The sequence below is a fragment of the Sander vitreus genome, chromosome 8, assembly GCF_031162955.1.
Source record: "Sander vitreus isolate 19-12246 chromosome 8, sanVit1, whole genome shotgun sequence".
In the NCBI taxonomy this organism is placed as follows: Eukaryota; Metazoa; Chordata; class Actinopteri; order Perciformes; family Percidae; genus Sander; species Sander vitreus.
Window position 1 is genome coordinate 3,251,103 of NC_135862.1, and position 20,000 is coordinate 3,271,102.

At 40.5% G+C, this 20,000-nt stretch overlaps 1 protein-coding gene across 1 annotated transcript in view; it reads left to right on the forward strand.

The window, feature by feature from the left end:
• The window catches only part of LOC144521652 (voltage-dependent calcium channel subunit alpha-2/delta-4-like), a 113,201-nt gene that overhangs the window by 11,551 nt on the left and 81,650 nt on the right, over nucleotides 1–20,000 (forward strand). The window contains exons 3-8 of the mRNA XM_078256209.1: nucleotides 3,013–3,094; nucleotides 8,288–8,404; nucleotides 9,465–9,524; nucleotides 15,878–16,040; nucleotides 16,127–16,258; nucleotides 17,869–17,929. Of these exons, the coding sequence (XP_078112335.1) occupies nucleotides 3,013–3,094; nucleotides 8,288–8,404; nucleotides 9,465–9,524; nucleotides 15,878–16,040; nucleotides 16,127–16,258; nucleotides 17,869–17,929 (615 nt within the window). The remainder of the gene's footprint in view (nucleotides 1–3,012; nucleotides 3,095–8,287; nucleotides 8,405–9,464; nucleotides 9,525–15,877; nucleotides 16,041–16,126; nucleotides 16,259–17,868; nucleotides 17,930–20,000) is intronic.

Here is a 20,000-nt window from a genome sequence, read left to right on the forward strand (position 1 = left end):
CCAAACTAGCAGTTTCCATGTTTACAGACATGTTGCTGTTCGTAACATTAGATTTGGTTTATCAAAGACGCTAGCTATGCAACACGGGACAGAAAATAAACACAGCAGAGACCACAGATAGGTCGGACCTCTGTGTTTAACTATATCTCTTTAAATGTTCAAGATTTAATACTTTAATACTTTAGCCTTGCAACTGAGTTTTTATGAATTTGTTGAAACAATACAGTCATTGCTGAAAATGACAACAGAAAGAAACAAGTTTGCAGATTTCACATATCTCAATATATATATCATATCTCAAAATAACGGCCCCAGATGTCGTTTTTGTGTGATTTGGTCTGTAGTCTCTCTGTTTCTTCTTGTTCTTCCCACCTGAGTTCAGTTTTCAGTTTGTTGGTTTGTTTGTTTCTCTTCATCATTGCTGTCCTTTATTGTTCCTTTTTATATTTAACTGGTTTGAATGTTCTTTTATGTCTGCACTCTGACTGGGCCAGTAATGCACCAGGTTAATGTTTACATTAAGAACTGACCCCCCCCAAAAGGTGGTAATGGGTTATACATACATGGTGTAAAGGCAGGCTAAACCGATATAAACACTCATTTGTGCCTATGTCCATTACGCTTATCAACACTAACATGTAGGCTGGCTGGGTTGTGCTATGTCATCGTGCAATAAGTAGGTTATTGGGGTTATGCAATATGTTAGTGGTGCAATACATAGGCTGTTGGATTGTTCAATATGTCATTGTGTACTGCATAGGTTATGTGGAAATGTGTCATTTGTGCAATACGTAGGCTATTGGGATTGTGCAATATCTCATTGTGCAAAGGCTGTGCTACACTTTTTGCGGAGAATGCAGCCAAGAAGGTTGTTCAATTAAATACTGACACTGAAAGGAGGAGTTAATGTGCTTACTATATAGGGACCTGTCTAATGTATATGAGAGTATTACTATATAGGGACCTGTCTAATGTATATGAGAGTATTACTATATAGGGACCTGTCTAATGTATATGAGAGCATTACTATATAGGGACGTGTCTAATGTATATGAGAGCATTACTATATAGGGACCTGTCTAATGTATATGAGAGCATTACTATATAGGGACCTGTCTAATGTATATGAGAGCATTACTATATAGGGACCTGTCTAATGTATATGAGAGTATTACTATATAGGTACCTGTCTAATGTATATGAGAGTATTACTATATAGGGACCTGTCTAATGTATATGAGAGCATTACTATATAGGGACCTGTCTAATGTATATGAGAGTATTACTATATAGGTACCTGTCTAATGTATAAGAGAGTATTACTATATAGGGACCTGTCTAATGTATATGAGAGCATTACTATATAGGGACCTGTCTAATGTATATGAGAGTATTACTATATAGGGACCTGTCTAATGTATATGAGAGTATTACTATATAGGGACCTGTCTAATGTATATGAGAGTATTACTATATACGGGACCTGTCTAATGTATATGAGAGTATTACTATATAGGGACCTGTCTAATGTATATGAGAGTATTACTATATAGGGACCTGTCTAATGTGTATGAGAGTATTACTATATAGGGACCTGTCTAATGTATATGAGAGTATTACTATATAGGGACCTGTCTAATGTATAAGAGAGTATTATTATATAGGTACCTGTCTAATGTATATGAGAGCATTACTATATAGGGACCTGTCTAATGTATATGAGAGTATTACTATATAGGGACCTGTCTAATGTGTATGAGAGTATTACTATATAGGGACCTGTCTAATGTATATGAGAGTATTACTATATAGGGACCTGTCTAATGTGTATGAGAGTATTACTATATAGGGACCTGTCTAATGTATAAGAAGTATTATTATATAGGTACCTGTCTAATGTATATGAGAGCATTACTATATAGGGACCTGTCTAATGTATAAGAGTATTACTATATAGGTACCTGTCTAATGTATATGAGAGCATTACTATATAGGGACCTGTCTAATGTATAAGAGAGTATTACTATATAGGTACCTGTCTAATGTATATGAGAGCATTACTATATAGGGACCTGTCTAATGTATAAGAGAGTATTATTATATAGGTACCTGTCTAATGTATATGAGAGCATTACTATATAGGGACCTGTCTAATGTATAAGAGAGTATTACTATATAGGTACCTGTCTAATGTATATGAGAGCATTACTATATAGGGACCTGTCTAATGTATAAGAGAGTATTACTATATAGGTACCTGTCTAATGTATATGAGAGCATTACTATATAGGGACCTGTCTAATGTATAGAGAGTATTACTATATAGGTACCTGTCTAATGTATAAGAGAGTATTACTATATAGGGACCTGTCTAATGTATATGAGAGTATTACTATATAGGTACCTGTCTAATGTATATGAGAGCATTACTATATAGGTACCTGTCTAATGTATATGAGAGCATTACTATATAGGGACCTGTCTAATGTATATGAGAGTATTACTATATAGGGACCTGTCTAATGTATAAGAGAGTATTATTATATAGGGACCTGTCTAATGTATATGAGAGCATGTTTTGTGTTGCATGAGAGTATGTGTTGAGATGTTTATTTTCTGTATTTTGTGTTGTCTTTGTAAAGCTGCGGAACGGACAGAGTCCAAAACAAATTTCCCTTCGGGGACGATAAAGTATATCTTACCTTATCTTATCTATCTTATCTTATATATTAAATGATTGCTTTAGGGATTTTATTAATCGATATCAGATCATGCAAACAAAGATCGATTATTTTAACCCAGCCCTATTTACAAGGATGTCTTTGTCTTTATTTTAGATGTCTTGCAATCATACATGCCAGATTCTTTTCATGGTGTCGTCGTCCACTGTGGGGTCTACAGTGTTGTGTTGACCACCACTACAGATAATTATGATGCTGTTCTCTTGTATCCTGTAGTTTTGAGCCTTTATGTTGTATGTAACTGTTGACTCCTCATCTGTCTGTGTTTCAGGGTGCAGCAGTGGGCGTCTGAGTTCTCCGTTCAGCTTCGAGACTTAACCACCAAATACTCCGGCTCTCAGCTGCTGCAGAAGGTAAACAAAGTCATGGACAATGGTTCTGTTAGTTTTTATTAATGCAGTACCTGAGAATGGTTCCCGTGCGGTCATTCACGGCTGCGTAGACGCATAAAGTATCATTTTAGTTTCAGTGAGTGGTTCCCTACATTTCCCAGAATGCCAGTTGAGAACCAATAGATTCGTGAGGTTAAGTATTGATTCCTGAAGTAAAACGTCTTTATAACTTTTGGAGGACACAATATTAGATCAATCATCAGTACAACAGATCAACAATAGAGGGTGACAATATTTCGGGACTCCCACGGGTCACGATATTCCCGCGGGGGCAACAGAGTCTGATAACTTTAGACAACATAGGGAACGAAACGGGAGCGGGACGGGATTCGGGAGTCTTTCTCTCGGGATTTTGCAGGACAGGATTTTTGGGATGGGGCAGTCACGTGATCGGGATATGACGGGAGTATTTTTGTGGGCTCGGGATGGGATGGGAGCGACAGTTGATTCCTGTGTCACCCTCTAATCAACAACGGTGGTAGAAATTATCTTCATCTTTGTTAAATCTCGAAGGTAAAAAGCCTGTGGACATACTGTCACGGCATAACCAACCCTGGAGAATGCTTGATTGCTACGTCTAGGCTTATAACAGAGCTTGGTTTTGCTCGTACATTTGAAAACTAGAAAAGCTAACTGCTTAGCCGCCCAACTGAAAGGTAAGGCTTACGCTTTGGCTACATTGAATGCGTAACGTATGCGGACCGTTAGCGGACCATATGTGCCGCTGAATGTATATTTTAACTGGCTACACCTGCTGTGCACACAAGGTGTAGGATTGTGTGAGTCACAGGCGAGACGGAAAGCTTTTGCTTTGGGATTGAGTAAAATCTGAATCTGCAACGTAAACCATTAACATTTCACTTACAGGCAAATGTAGTATTACAATGTTTTCCTCTGAAGTAGAAGTACACTGAAAAATAACTTGATTGCACTACATAGTAAGTCAGTAGTATAGGGTTGAGTTGCATAGTAAGTGATTTGGGGTCTCTGTAAGTTATTTTGAGGGTACAATGGTTCTGTAGAAGGCTACATGCAGAAACACCACAGCCCAAGCAATCGGCCCGTTTCAAACAGGCACATTTTGAACGTAATATCATAAAAAGGACGAATGCATTTTCTGGGAGACTTCTGTGTTTCTATGGAGCGAAAGCTGGAGTAAGTCTGTAAAAGAAAAATATGAATTCACAGTGGGAAAAATACTTCTGGAACCAGCAGCTGATCCCACTTCACTGCTCCTTTTTCACAACCTTTCAACACCCAGTCTGGGTCTCTTTTAACTTTAGGAAGAGAGGTTGACTCGTTTTATAAAGCAATAACAGCAGAGCGTCTGTCTGTGTCATTATACACACACACACACACACACACACACACACACAGGGATCATGGTAATGCCCAGATTGAGGACCAAGCCCTCTTTACCGGCATCAGGATTTGTGCCCTGTTCTGATTTTAGACATTCATCCATTTATCTGTCAGATTTAGATTCATCAGAGTCAGTCTGCAGTTTGTCTGCTTTCCGAAACACACAACCACCTCCTGTAGTGAGAACAAACCACCCAGCAGAAACACTTTCTGCTTCCATGTTGCTGTTTTCATGGACACACTACAGTATATACTAGCTGAACATACTATGGACTGACACATCACAGTGCAGGACACAGCATAGCTTACCGGGATGTAGCATGCAGCTAAAGACACAAAGTAACGTAGCCTGCAGCTGCACTTTTTCAGACACCCCAGCCACTGACGGAGTCAGAGATGATGGAGAAACAACAGTGTGGAAAAAAGTTCTGGAAACAAACAACAAAGGGCATAGCGTATGGACTTCATGGTGCATTCAGGTGCACCTCGTAATGTTGACTTACACATAAAATAATGACCCCAGTCACTTCCACACAGTAAGATAATATAATAAAATAGTAAATATAACCATTTGGTGTCTGTATTAAACAGTTTTTATCTCTATTCAAGTGATTTATTATTGAAGGAAAGAGAAAAAAAAACATCAATATAACAGCTGATTACAAACTTTAAACAATATTTAAATGCAAATCTACACGCATGCATTCACACAATCACGCTCATTTTGGTTATTTATTGATTAACAGATTTGGGATTTTTAGTTTTTTTTCTGTTGATGCCAGTAGTTTTACTTTCCCCTACACTTGCAAACTAGAGGATAGATACCCGAACCGAGCCCGCCGGGACCCGTCGGGACCCGGCAGTACCCGGCAGTACCTGGCAGTACCCGATGGTACCTGACGTGCCGGGCCGGGTTGGGACAGATATTTAGAAATGATGTTCTGGTTCGGGTCAGGCTCTGTCACATCAGCGCGATAAGATATTGAACATTTTAAATGTAAAACAGCTTATTATGTATGTGCACACCTGTGTTAACGTGCGCTTGTTGCCCCGTGTGAGCTGATGACCTCATCTGTTGACATTTCTGAATGCCTTCCTACAGCTGCTTAATGAAAGCTTTCACACAAACAAACGTACATGTGTCATTAGTGTGAGAAAATTTTTTGGATTTTAACTGTGTCAGGCTCGGGTCGGGCCCATGCAAAATAAAACTTTCTGGGACCATAGAGAGCTGAGTAAATTACAAGTACTACAGCACAATTTGTATTGTTTTTGGGTGAACTGAATTCCTTTAAAGTCTCACCCAAAGTTCCAGGTGTTAATGGATGCAATTTAGAGACAAAAGATCCACTGAGGTAAAACCAAATGTTGGTTTCTGCATGTATTTGTGTTAGCGATAGCCTGATGAGCCAGACCCACATCAAGATGTTGGGTCTGGGAACTCACCATTGGCAGGGCTCAATCCGAGGGGCGGGATCAACGGTTGTCTTTCAAATTCCCTCTGCACTCATAGCCAACCAGAGCAACGCTAGTTGATTGATTAAACTTTTGCCGTATCCGGTCGGCAAAACTCCGAACACATCTTCCTTTTTTAAGAATGACTTCAGTGCCGTTCTTTGTTCTTTTCTCAAAGAAAAGCTGAACTCCAAGTCTTCCAGAGTCACGGCCAAAGCCGATTCCAAAGACCGCTGTTCGCCAGCAACAGCAGCCATCGTCTTTGTTTTCAAGTAGCAGTGAACTCATGCGGAACCGTCGCAACTCTGCCGTCATTATGTTAAGCCCCGCCCACCGACTCTATACACGATGTGATTGGCCTGACTAGAGTTTGGTTTTTCCAGCACGCAAGCCAACGGAGAGTTGCTAGACTGACCCTTGCTACAAATTACATTTGCTGCCGCTAGGGTGGTCTAGATTTCTAGACTATGTCAGTGATTGTGTTGCTTTGGACTAATTGGACTTAGCGAATTACTTAATGAAGTGATTCAGAGTGTAAATAACCAGACTAGGCTGTCCCTCCTCGCTCTCAGCCGGCTGATCCACCTCGAGCTTCTTGATCCAGAGAAAGTGACCTGATTACCTCAAAGCGCCTCGCTGTGAAAACAAAAACACTCATCTCCACATTGCAGCAGCTGATTTAATCTGAGAGTGAGTCTTTCAATCCTAGTGATTTAATAAAAACAAACCAATCCGCCGACACGGTTGGATCACTTTCACCGTTTCACCTTTTTCAATTACTGTCTGGAAATAAAGCCGATCAAATTAAGATCCCCGACTGGAGCCAAAAAAGATTGACAGAATAACTAAATGTATGCTTTAAACAAGAGATAATATAACTCGTTTGCAAATCATCTCATTATTCAGGCTGTTCCCATTAACCATGCATACATATAAAAGTAAAGCACTGTACTTTAAATGTTTTCAACATATTATTTTGCTGTGTGCACCTCATTGATAGCCTGGATGCCAGCCGAACTTAGCCCCGCCCACAACAGATCCATTGTGGAGCAACTATGCCCGAACCAGAGCTGTTCGGACCAATCAAATTGTCAGAGCGGGCTTTATACGATGATGGACAGATGATCAACAGTAACTGAAACTGCCGCCTCTGCCTTTGCTCTGCCGAAGCCTGACTTTGACTTGCAGCTTTTGTGACGTCTGTCTCCGTTGCGCTGATTGGTTGTAGGTCTATCTGTTGCTCTGATTGGTTGTAGGTCTATCCAATTGAGTGTAGAGGCATTTTCTTTCCTGGTTCGCTTGAAACATACCCTATAGTGACAGCCCAATGGAGCAGAATCAGACTCATATTCTGACTAGAATCTGAGTATGACCACGTCAAGCTACCACATTGACTGCTGCTGTATAAGAGCGCTGTGGACCGTGTAGGGAGGAGGTCGGGGTGGATGTTTGGGTCATAAAACTCAGGGCTTTCAAGCCAGGGAGCTGAGTTTGCTGAATTTGGTGCAGAATTACAGCCACTAGAGCCAGTCCCACAATGAGCTTTCCTTAGGATGTGCCATTTCTGTGTCTGTAGCTTTAAATGCTATTGAGGAGGAGAGAGGGGGGGGGCAAGGTGGAGGGTGGGGGTGTGGACTTGACCAACTGCCACTTTGCTCGTTTGCAAGCCATGATGTCTCTCTCTCATGGGGGGGCCAAATTCTCTGGGCGGGCAAAGCAGAGAAAAGGGAGGTAACCTTTCCCCTTATGACGTCATAAAGGGAAGATTCCAGATCGGCCCATCTGAGCTTTCATTTCCTCAAAGGCAGAGCAGGATACCCAGGGCTCGGTTTACACCTATCACCATTTCTAGCCACTGGGGGACCATAGGCAGGTTGGGGGAACTCATATTAATGTTAAAAAACCTCATAAAGTGACATTTTCATGCCATGGGACCTTTAAACAACACAAACAGAATAACAGGAGTTCCTGAAGTTTATTATACAACTATAGAAACACCAGAGAGACAAATGACATCTGGTCAGGGGCGGGGCTAGATAGGCTATGTGCCCCCCCCCCCCACCGAAATATGAATGATATACAATTTGCTTAAAATAAAAACAAGTGAAACTAATAATGAATGTCATGTTTTATTTAGCAGAATTACATTGTGTTGTTGTTCTATCCAATATTTCCCATATTTCTAAGCAGATTTTCAATGACCTGTGCAACCCCACTTAAAAAAAACCTGGAATCGCCCCTGCATCTGGTGTTCTGGGGAATACGTCCACTAAATGAATACATAAAGAGTTCTGGTATCGTTGAATCCATCAGTTTACGATCTGTGTTTGCTCTCAGAAACTGAAGGATGTCGAGTCCATCGTTAAGATCGTGGAGGTGGACGGAAACGACCTGGTGAAGGATTATTCAGATGAAATCGAGCGAATGTTGGGAAGCAAGATGAAGTCCGTGAAGGTGAGGACAAAGAGGCTTCTTACACCTAAACGTAGCGATGTAAATGTAGCCTAAAAGATTTTCAATAAAAACAATGGTTTGTATTTGCTCACGGTGCAGTTTAGGCACTGTTTCGGAAAAAAAACTGACTATATCCAACCCCAATGATGAGTTAAGTGGACTAATCTCTGGCATTTTAATTAAATCTCTCTTCAGTTGGCTTTGTTGTGCCTGCCAGGGCAAATGAAACAATCTGAGAGGGTCTTACGGGTTTAACTGCTTTGGCTGCTCACAGCTTTCTGTCTTATGTAACCCGTGATGATGATGATGATGATGATGATGATGATGATGATGATGATGATGAATTACAGGGTACCCGCGGGGTCTTAAAAGTATTAGTCTTAAATTTAATATTCTAAAAGTAAGACCTTAAAAGTCTGAAATTTCGTTCACAAAGGTCTTACATTGTTTTCTTGTTTGGCATATTATATTACATTATATATATTATCTTATCTAGCCAAGGTGGGACTAATTGTAACACCTCTTAATGGACAAGTTTTATTTTTTATTATCCTATTTGTTCTGTATTTTTAGTGTCATAGCATTCGAACTCTTCATGCGACAAATATATTTATTATTTGATGTCATTAGACTTCAAACACACCTAACAAAGCTATTGTGAATTAAGTATTATTGTGGAATATTATAATAAATTGTTCTATTAAATTAAGGTAACGTTACCTGGTAAATACTGCTTCTTTTCTGTTTTTCTGGTGTCTAACTGTTCAGATGCACCAATCAGGGCCAGGGGGGGGTGTCTAACTGCGTGTCAATCACTACTCATGCACCCGCATTCATTCTCCCTTGTGGGGGGAGGGGCTTAGGAGACCGTTTTGGGCTTTAGCAGAAAGGGGGGGAGGGACTGAGAAGTTGTCAATGTTCACATTTCAAGTCCTGGATCTTCACAATCCTACCTACAGCACCTTTAACTGGCAGATTATCCTTCACTTGGTACACGTTGTTTTATCTTTCTCTGCTGCACTCACACGACTCATGAAGACATTTCTGTTTCCTGTCTTAGAGGTTGGCGGAGTCTGCAGAGGACGCCGACCTGTACCACGAGTTCAACGCTTCATTAACGGTTGGTTTTGAAAGGACACTTCCAGCTGCTCATGATTACGTTATACTAGGGCTGCACGATATAAGGGTAACGTTGTTGAATATGGCGATAACGGTATTACCTCCGATAGATAAACGGATATTAAAATGTACTCCGTTCTGCATTTCTGCTGCTTTCAGTGTTCTGCTAAAATACAATAAATGGATGTCGAATTAAAAAGGAAATCATTTCCAACTTTCTTCATTGAACAAATTGAACATTGAATTGAATATAAAAGGCAGCACTAAAAAGAGAATGACAGTTACATTTAACTGTCATTCTCCAACTAACTCAGGGGTGTCAAACTCATCTTAGTTCGTGGGCCATATTCCCCTAATTTGATCTCAAGTGGGCCGGACCAGTAAACCACTCCAGAAAGATCAGAAACTATTTCTGCCAAAGAGTTTCTTGTTAGCGTGATGTTGGCAAACGCAAGGTGCTTCTGCTGCGACAGCGTTCTAAGGCCATTGTTGGAAAAAAATAATGTTACGGACACGGGAGAGAGGGGTAATGTTCTGAGAAAAACTCAGAACTCGGATATACTTTTCTAAATCATCCAGTGGGCCTGATTCAGACTGATGGCGTGTGTATGACACAGCACGTTTATCAACGCCCGTTTGGCCTCCATTGACTTACATTACCTTGCGATTGCGTGTGAATTTACGCCGTAGCGAGTTGTATGAAAGGGCAAAAATCTGCGTAGGGAGGCTGGTCGGGGGGGGGAGGATGGGTCAAATACAGGACTTTCACCCAGGAGACCGGGGATCACGTCCCGCGTGTCACGCTTTCTTCTCGCAATAACACTACAAGTGGCGATAATAACACGCCGAGTGGCGTGTATGTTTATGTCCGCTGTGTACAGCGTAGACATACACGCGGATAGCTCAAAATGCGTACAGATAACACGCCACTTGTGGGCGTGTATGTTTACGCAAAGTGATGTCATGTTGCCTGATTGGACCCTTTGGCGGGCCGGTTCTGGCCCACGGGCCATATGTTTGACACCCCTGAACTAACACAAAAAAAAAAACGATATATTGTGCAGCCCTATGTTATACTCCTTTTCTTTCTTTTACTCCACATTTTAAACCTGCAGAGAACTGAACGGTTGGGTAACCCATCAGCTGTTTAAGTGGCCCTAAGTCTCAGCTGTGCTCTAAGCTGAATGCTAACGTTAGCACGCTAACTGGAGCGTGGGTCAGAAGCAACGGCAGGTTAAAGCTGTAAAGCTTCAGCTGACACCTGAAATCAGATTAGATCAGACTTCAGTGATCCTCAGAGGGAACTGGGTCGACGCTGCAGCAAAGAAGCTACACACAGACCAAGAGAAACGTGTTGTACAAATATACTGAAGCACACGTAGGTCATATTAATATAATTCACTCAAAGCACAAAGCATTAAGCCCAGCAGCAGTGGAGTATGCACTAGTGAGTAGTGCATGCTCATTAACTCAATTAATTAGACACAATGTGAATTAGTCAAAGCTGGATGTTACAGTAAATGGTCAATTGGCGCTAATTAACAACACTTTACCAGTTACACTACTACTTTATATATTTCACGTGATTAATATTATGAAATGTCCAGCGGTGGAAGAAGTATTCAGATCCTTCACTTCAGTAAAAGTACTAATACCACACTGTAAAAATACTCTGTTACAAGTCAAAAGCCCTGCATTGAAAATGTTACTTAAGTAAAAGTATGTAAGTATCTTCAGGAAAACGTAGTTAAAGTATAAAAAGTAATAATCCTCCCATTTTAGAAAGTGTAAAGGATCCAACCAGTTGTGTGTTTAATGGTCTGATCATCTCAGCTGGACTTGTAGGCCATTATATTGTTGGCTAGTTTCATTCATAATAAAACATCAGATTTTATAAACTACATGTGTTTTGTGTGCAGGAATCTTAACGTGTAAAGTAACTAGTAACTAAAGCTGGAACAGATGAAAGTAGTGGAGTAAAAAGTACAATATTTCTCTCTGAAATGTAGCGGAGTAGAAGTACAAAGTGGCATGAAAAGAAAAGACTCAAGTAAAGTACAAGTACCTCAACATTTGGACTTAAGTACAGTACTGGAGTAAATGTACTTAGTCACATTCCACCACTGGTAATGTCAAGAATGTAATGTACATTCTGCATCATGAAAATGCATCAAACTTTTTATATGTTTGAAACTTGATATGAGAATAAAATGACGACATAAATAAAGTGTAGAACATAATGATTTCAAGATAAGATAAAACGTTGTTGTTTTTTTAAATTGTGCCTGAATGTAAATTGGAAGTCGCTTTGGATACAAGCTTCAGCTAAATGACATGTAACGTAATGTTTATTGATCCATTGATGCAAGTAGCAATACTGGACACAAAGCAATCGGCCCGTTTGACAGAATACACCAATACTGATTAGGGTTGGGTACCGAAACCCAGTTCCACTATGGAACCGGTTCCTACACAACCACAATTCCACTTAATGTGTCGACGGAAATATTTTCCCTCTGTCGCTCCGAAACGGACGTAAAAATATCTCACTTTCTCTGTAGTCTACCGTTAGCTAGCTACCGTAAATGTAGGCTACTTTAAAATGCCATATTTTCCCTCTGGGCTCACCAAAACGGACGTAAAAGCATATTAACCATTCACTGCACGTGATCGCTAGTAAACATATTACACATGCTCTGCTAGTCTATCATTAGCTAGCTAGTTTTTAGTGCATTTAAAATGCCTAAAGCGAAGTGTGGCTGTATTTCACGGCCAAGGAGTCCGACATCGCAAAATGCAGCAAATGTTTCAAAACGATTACGTGCAAAGTGGGAAGCATGTCGAACACTATAAAAAGAGCCTTTCTTTGATGTCATTTTCAGTTTTTCAAGAATCGGTTTAGGAATCGCAATCAGTTTAAAAGTACTGGTTCGGCATCGGAATTGTAAAAATCCAAACAATACCCAACCCTAATACTGACTGGAGTACCTTTCATTCTAAAAACAAGTTCCCATTTGTTAAAAAAAAAAAAAAAAGTAAAGTAACTCTTTAGCATTTTCGTTCCATTTTTCCCACAAATTTCAGAGTAAAACTAACTCATTATTTATCCTTATTTTTTTATTTTTATTTTGGAGGGACACCTTGTTGTAATGTCTTCAGGATTTTTAAGGTTTTTTTAATCTTTTTTTTAATTTATTTTAATTTGAGACAATACAAGAAACCACAAGTGATACAAGACAAACATAAACAGACAGTCACATAAATAAAAAAAAAAAATAAAGAAAAAAAAAAAATAAAGAAATATATATATATATATACATATACATACATATATATACATACATACATACACATACACACATATATAGAAACATACATACATACATACACATACACACATATACATATATGAGAGTTAGTCAAATAAAACTAGCAGTTGCAGTGCAAAATTAAATATTTTGTGTGCTTTTTCAGTCACTTTTCAAATTCCTACCCCTATACACATTACTCTAGGCCATTCTTCTTTCAGGTATAATTCTAATGGGGACCATTCCCTTACAAAAACATTGAGCGTATTTCTTAATACATGTGATAATCTCTCCAATGGCAAGATGGACATACATTTTTCATACATTGTAATATTAGGAGGATCTTCATCTATCTATTTATGTAGTATAGTGAGGCGTGCAGCATACAAAGCGACTCTAAGAATGTACCTGTACCTACGATCACAATTGGTATCCAGTCCCAGTACAAAATGGTATGGATTTAGTGGAATATCAAACCTAAAAATGTTCTTAATCTCGTTTTGGACCGATAGCCAGAAACTTGAGATTCTTGGACATGACCACATTAGATGTCTATAAGTGCCACAGCTATTTTTACATTTCACACATAATGATGAGCACATAGGGTCATATTTACATCGAATAGCAGGGGTAACATGCAGTCTGTGGATAATCTTATATTGAGTCTCATAGGATTTAGTAGAACATGTCATTTTCTTTGCATTCAACAAGATCCTTTTCCACATCCCCTCATCCAGTTGGGAACCAAAATCTTCACCCCAAGAAGTTTTACTATTGATCGTAGGGATATCGACAAACATTCGAGAGTAAATATAACTCAATACTTTCTTCTTTAAAGAAGAAGCCTTTAATAGTATATTTTCAAGCGGATTCTTATTCAAGCCACTCATATATGTTGGTATAGAATGGATATAACTCCTAAGCTGTAAATAATGGAAAAATTGTGTTTGAGGGAGTTCAAATTCAGTTCTGAGTTGAGAGAAAGATTTTAAAATCCCATCTGAGATCAGGTCTTGTATTTGAGAGATACCAGCATCATTCAATGTTTTAAAACCCACATCTAAACGAGACAATTCAAAGTCAGGGTTGCAAACAATAGGCGTCAGAGCAGAGAATTGATTTTTAATCCCAAAGTGTCTACATACTTGATTTTACGTTTTAAGGGTATTTCTAACAATAACATTATCTTTCATTCCCTGTAGTGAGATTGCATTATTTATAAAGGGCATATCTGACAGAACAGGTTCACATCCAATATTTTCCAAATCCAGAAATGTGGAATTAGCATCATTATTTAACCATTCAGTAATATATCCTATTTGTGAGGCCCAGTGATAATACATTATATTTGGCAATGCTAACCCCCCTTTGTCCCTTGGTAACTGCAGTTTCTCCAATTTAAATCTTGAGCGCTTGCCCTTCCATACAAATGTACATATCAAACTATGTAGTGATTTAAAAAATACAACAACATAATTGGGTAGCATCTGCAATGGATATAATAGCCTGGGTAAGACATTCATCTCAATAATGGCAACTCTGCCAAGTAATGATATTAACAAAGACTCCATCTTTGAAGATTTTTTCTAATTTCATTCACCACTGGGTCTACATTCATTTTACCATATCATCAAAATTACAGCAGACATTAATTCCCAAGTATCTAAACCCATGAGGAGACAACTGAAAAGGAATGTAACCCGATAGGTCAGAACAAGTCAAGTTCCCTAGCGGTAAAGCTAATGATTTTTTATAGTTGACTTTATAGCCAGAGAACACCCCAAACTCATTTATTATCTGGACAACAGCTGAGACAGAGGAAATGGGATTGTTCAAAAATGAAAGAACATCATCTGCATACAGTGAAATCTTGTGTATTTGTTTTTTAGTTTGAATACCGGCAACTAAGGAACTAGATCTAATCCTGTCCGCCAAAGGTCCCATTGCTAATGCAAATAATAAAGGAGATAAAGGGCATCCTTGTTTGGTACCTTTACTTATAGAGAAAGAAGACATTACCCACATAATAGAAACTGATGCTTGTGGTGCAGAATATAACAATTTAACCCATTCAATAAAACCGTCTCCGAAAGCATACTCCTTTAAAATTTTAAACAAATAATCCCACTCTATATGATCAAATGCTTTTTCAGCATCTAATGATACCACCAATGCATTAAGTTTCTTAATTTTAACATACTGTAAAATACCTAATAAACTCCTAATGTTTGAATATGATTGCCTGTTTTGGACAAAGCCAGTTTGGTCATGTCCCACAATTTTTTGGTATAATGTAATTAATCCTAGTAGCAAGAAGTTTAGCTAAAATTTTACAGTCTGTGTTTTGAATACTTATTGGTCTATAGGATTCAGGATTTTTAAGGTTTTAATGGTGACGGTTGATTGAGGATAGATGATAACTTCAATTTTCTCTAAAAGTCAGCAACTTCTGCCGACCTTACACCAAACGACTTTTCAAGCGATTTCACTGTTGCAGACTATTTTCCAATATCATAAAGAAACCCTCAGGACCAGATGTACTAACGCTTTTGCGCCCACTTCAGGCGTATTTGTTTCGCAACGTGCACGTAAAAGCATGGCAAGGTATGTACAAACAGGCCGCGCTTTTCCATGTCATGCATGTGCATTCACGGGAGGGTCAAGGGGACAGTGGGAGTTTCCCATAAAGAGATGGGAGGGGAAGTGTAAAGTGCGCCTAATTACGTATTCGCGTTATGTACAAAAACTGCCCGTGACAGCGTGCCTCTATTTTGCGGTAAAAATTCTCCGCCTCTTAAAAGCAGGTGTAAACCTGCCACAAGCGGGCTACATTACACAGGAACTGTATCTGTACATTATCACAGCGTGCGCTTTCTGCAGGTTGGCCATGGCGCTGATAACGCTACATTCGCAAATGTACGTACATCTGGCCTTCAGAGTCTTGCTAGAGTCGGGTGCTCCCGTTGTCTCCATCGTTTGGTGTAAGGTCATAAAACTCGGCCTATTTTCATTACTCTGAAAGGAACCTCTTCCTGTCTCCTATCAGTTTGATTACTACAACTCAATGATGATCAACTCAGCGGACGAGGACGGGAACAGCGTAGAGCTGGGCGGAGACTTTCCCCTGGAGGAGAACGAGCACTTCAACAACATGCCGGTGAACACGCTGCAGAGCGACATCCAGATCCCCACCAACGTCTACAACAAAGGTCAGAGGTCACCCTTTACATCCCGAACACTTCCCGTTCCTGCGAGGCTCAGCTTTGCTCAGGATGTTTCTGTCCTCTGTGTGCAGATCCCAACATCCTCAATGCCATCTACAACTCGGAGGCGTTAAACGACATCTTCATCAATAACTTCCAAAAGGATCCAACGCTTACCTGGCAGTTCTTCGGCAGCTCCACCGGCTTCTTTAGGATCTACCCCGGTGAGATTCAGATTTCTTTAACACCTGCCTCATTTAGTTCGGTGGAATCGCACTTGTGTTGGTTTTCCCCCTTGGTGTGGTTTGTTCAGGCAGGTGTCAATGCAGCAATCGCACTCGGATGCGCACCAAAAGCAGACCAAACAAGCGTACGGTACACTTATTTCTCTCACTGAAATAGACTGCGGTCAAGCTTGCCGACACCCCTACAGTTGGAGACCGATGTCGGCAGAGTCTCGGTGAGCAGAGCAGACGTAGGAATGGCGCTCTGCGAAACAATGTCTGAAAATTATTTACATGACGTGAGCTGGTTTGAACATGAGACTTTCTTCCTGGATTTACTTTTTGCTCCCGCTGCAGACACATCTGACCAATGAGCGGAGTGAACGGTCTTGCGTGGTTTGTGGCAGAGGTGGGGGACTCGAGTCGCCTGACTTGACTGGAGTCTGACTCGAGTCGCCAATTTGCGGACTTGAGACTTGCTTGACTTACATTGATAAATGACTCGATTTGACTTTTACTTGGTATTCAAGACTTGAGACTTGACTTTGACTTGAGACTTCTCATGACGACAACTGTCTTTTTAAACTGATTTAAATGTGTAAACTGGGGTAGATCTAAGAATTTCGTATGACTTGACTTGTGACTTGCTTGACTTATAGCCGGGACTCGACTTGACTTGCTTGATTCTCACCACAGAGACTTGAGATTTGCTTGCAACTTGCACATGTGTGACCTACTCCCACCTCTTGTTTATGGTGATGCATTTTTCTCTGTGGGAAAAGTAGGGATGCACAGAATCCAGATTTGTGGGGTTCCGAATACCGAATCCACTGATTAAGATTCTGCCGAAACCGAATACCGAATCCTCGTCCCATCCTCAGTCCATTAACACAGTAAACACATTAATGTCATAATGACTTTCCTTCCTTTGCCGTACCTGAAGTTGCTGCATTCTGGCTGCTGTCTGTAGATTCCTTCATGCTCAGCTTGTATTCTTTCGGATGTTTCATACCAGATGTTGTAACAGCGGTGATGTTGTGTATTGTTTAGGGTCCTCGCCACCACCAGACTAATCAGCATTGCAGATTGAACATGTAGCTGGACTTGAATGGCCTTCTTTTGACTGAAAGTACTGCCAAACAACACTTTTTCTGCTCACCAGTTCCATTTCCACTTTCTCACAGCCTACTGCATTGAACGCTCCACCTACGTTAACACCTTCCCGTAATCAACGACGGCGTCATTACGTCGACCAGTGTAGCGCGCGTAGTGCAAGCGTAGGGTTCTGTTCGGTGGGAAAAAAATCTAAGGTTCGGCAGAAACCGAACCCCGTCAAAAAGCCCCAAATTCCTGCGAATCCAGTTTTGGGTTACGTGATAGCGCCTCCCATCTTTGCACGAACCAAAAAGATTAGAGCCCTGCTGCGCAGGACTGTTTTAATAAGAAAACAAAATAAAACTCCATCCATGAATCTACAGTATATTCCTAACTTGTAGAGTGTGTTGAAACTTTCCGTTTGGTAGATTGTTGTATCTCTGTGTGTTAACTGTAGGTAATGATATCATCAGTGTCATGGTGCTGTGAACTGACTCCATGTGTCCATCTGTCAGGTATTAAATGGACTCCGGACGCCAACGGTGTGGCCGCTTTCGACTGCAGGAACAGAAACTGGTGAGTTACTTCTTATATCTAAACTATAAAATGACAATCACTGTCCAGATGGGAAATATCTCAACAATTCTTGGTTGGATTGTAGGGCAGGGTATAAACTCGCACATCCAACAGTTCTTCTGTGAAACTTGGGAAAAAGGAAAATCCCGAGCTCTGCTGTTGCTAGAGCAAATTAAATAAAACTAAGGTTTCTGTCCCTCTTGTCCTTCACCAAAAATACTCTTGATGAAGGAGCAGAGGGACCGAAACCTTAGTTTTCTTCAATAAACGGTGACGCTACAGCAAAAGCAGAGTGCGGGATTTACCTTTTTTCCAGGGCTAGGTTTAAAAAAAAATTGATTTTCCGTTTCAAATCGATCTTTATTTGAATGGTCCAATATCGATTTATAAAATCCTGAGATAAATCTTTTAAAGGGGTGATAGAATGCAAAATGGATTTTACCTTGTCATAGTTTGGTGGGTAAATAGGACATACATAGAACCTCAAAATCCCATTGACACCTCTTTCCTCTGCAAATCTCAACAAAGCTCATAGTTGACGTCAATTCCTCAACTCCTACTTTATTTGGCTCTAGTCTGTAAATTTGTCAAGCCCCAAAATGTACATTCACCACTGACCTGAGATCAGTTAGTCTTCTGAATCTTGGTTGCCTCAGAAATTGTATTCATTGTTCGTCTGCTATATCATTACTAAATTCACTTCTGAGACTTTTTATGCGAGAAATCTACTATGTAGAGGTCACATATGGGCCGTTTTACGAAAATTGATGGCTAATTGCAAATTTTGTATGACTGTATCGGACTTGAGAAGCTCCACAATCTGCCGTGACAGGTGGCAGCTGCCGGCCGGGTTTGATGCCTTCCCGGTCGGCCTCTTCCCCTTCACAGACCCGCTATATGAACTGGAGCTCTGTCAGGATCTCACACACGAGCTGCGCTGTGTACTTTAGAAAGAAGAAAGTTTGGAAGTTTTTCAAGGATATTGAAAATGAAGCACGGTCGTAAATGCAGTGTTCCAGGTTGTAAAACGGAATAGCCTATTGGCCCAGAGAACAGTGTTTAGAACGAGTATATCGGACAATGGAGCGGGAGTTTGGATCTAATGCAGCGGCACAGAGGACGTGCCTTAAGGGCTTCACTCTCCGCTAAATTTCCGTGCGCTGACTAGCTACAAGGTGAGTTGTGATTCCTTGGTGGAGGTTTTTTATGTCCCAATGGTAAAGTTACAACAACACTAGTTGTAATGAAAGTGTCGAAACTTTGCATTTTGTCTCGGCTGTTTTAGCCCCGCTGCAGCCGCTGCTCGCGCCCGGGCATGTCTGGGCATGTCGGTACTTTCGGAAGTCTATCGGTAACAGACGTGTGTGTGTGTGTGTGTGTGTGTGTGTGTGTGTGTCTGTGCGCAGTTCTGTGTCTGTCTTTCTGTGTGTGTGTGTGTGTGTGTGTGTGTGTGTGTGTGTGTGTGTGTGTGTGTGAGTGTGTGTGGCAGCCGGCCAGCTCCGCGGCTCCGAGCCCTGAGCTCCGCCGGCAGCCAGCCAGCTCCGAGCTCCGGACTACATTTGGTAGTCCAGTAACCCAGAAACGGTGACTTTGCCCTGGGTATGGAGCGCCGCGGCCTGCTGCTGTTAGAGCTCCTAAAGTCCGACACGTCTTACCAAATTTGCAATTTGCCATCAATTTTTGTAAAACGGCCCATATTTGAGCTTTAAATCATTTATTTCTCGCATAAAAAAGTCTCAGAAGTGAATTTATTAATGAAATAGCAGACGAACAATGTATGACATTGCAGCGTCTGAAATATGAGACCTGCTGTCTCGTCTCCAATGGATGTGTATGTGCTTCGCAAAACCAATCAGCGCGCAGCTCATCTAAATATTCATGAGCATACCATATTTGGAAGAAACGCTCTTGTTCCAAATAGGGCCATATTCACAGGGTAGTTAAGGGCCCATAGAATGGCAACTGGGCCATTTTCAGCCCAACCAATGTTACATACCCTTTTAGGAGACCAGTGTGAAATACCCTATATAACCATTCTATCACCCCTTTAAGAGTCTCCATTTTAAAGTTA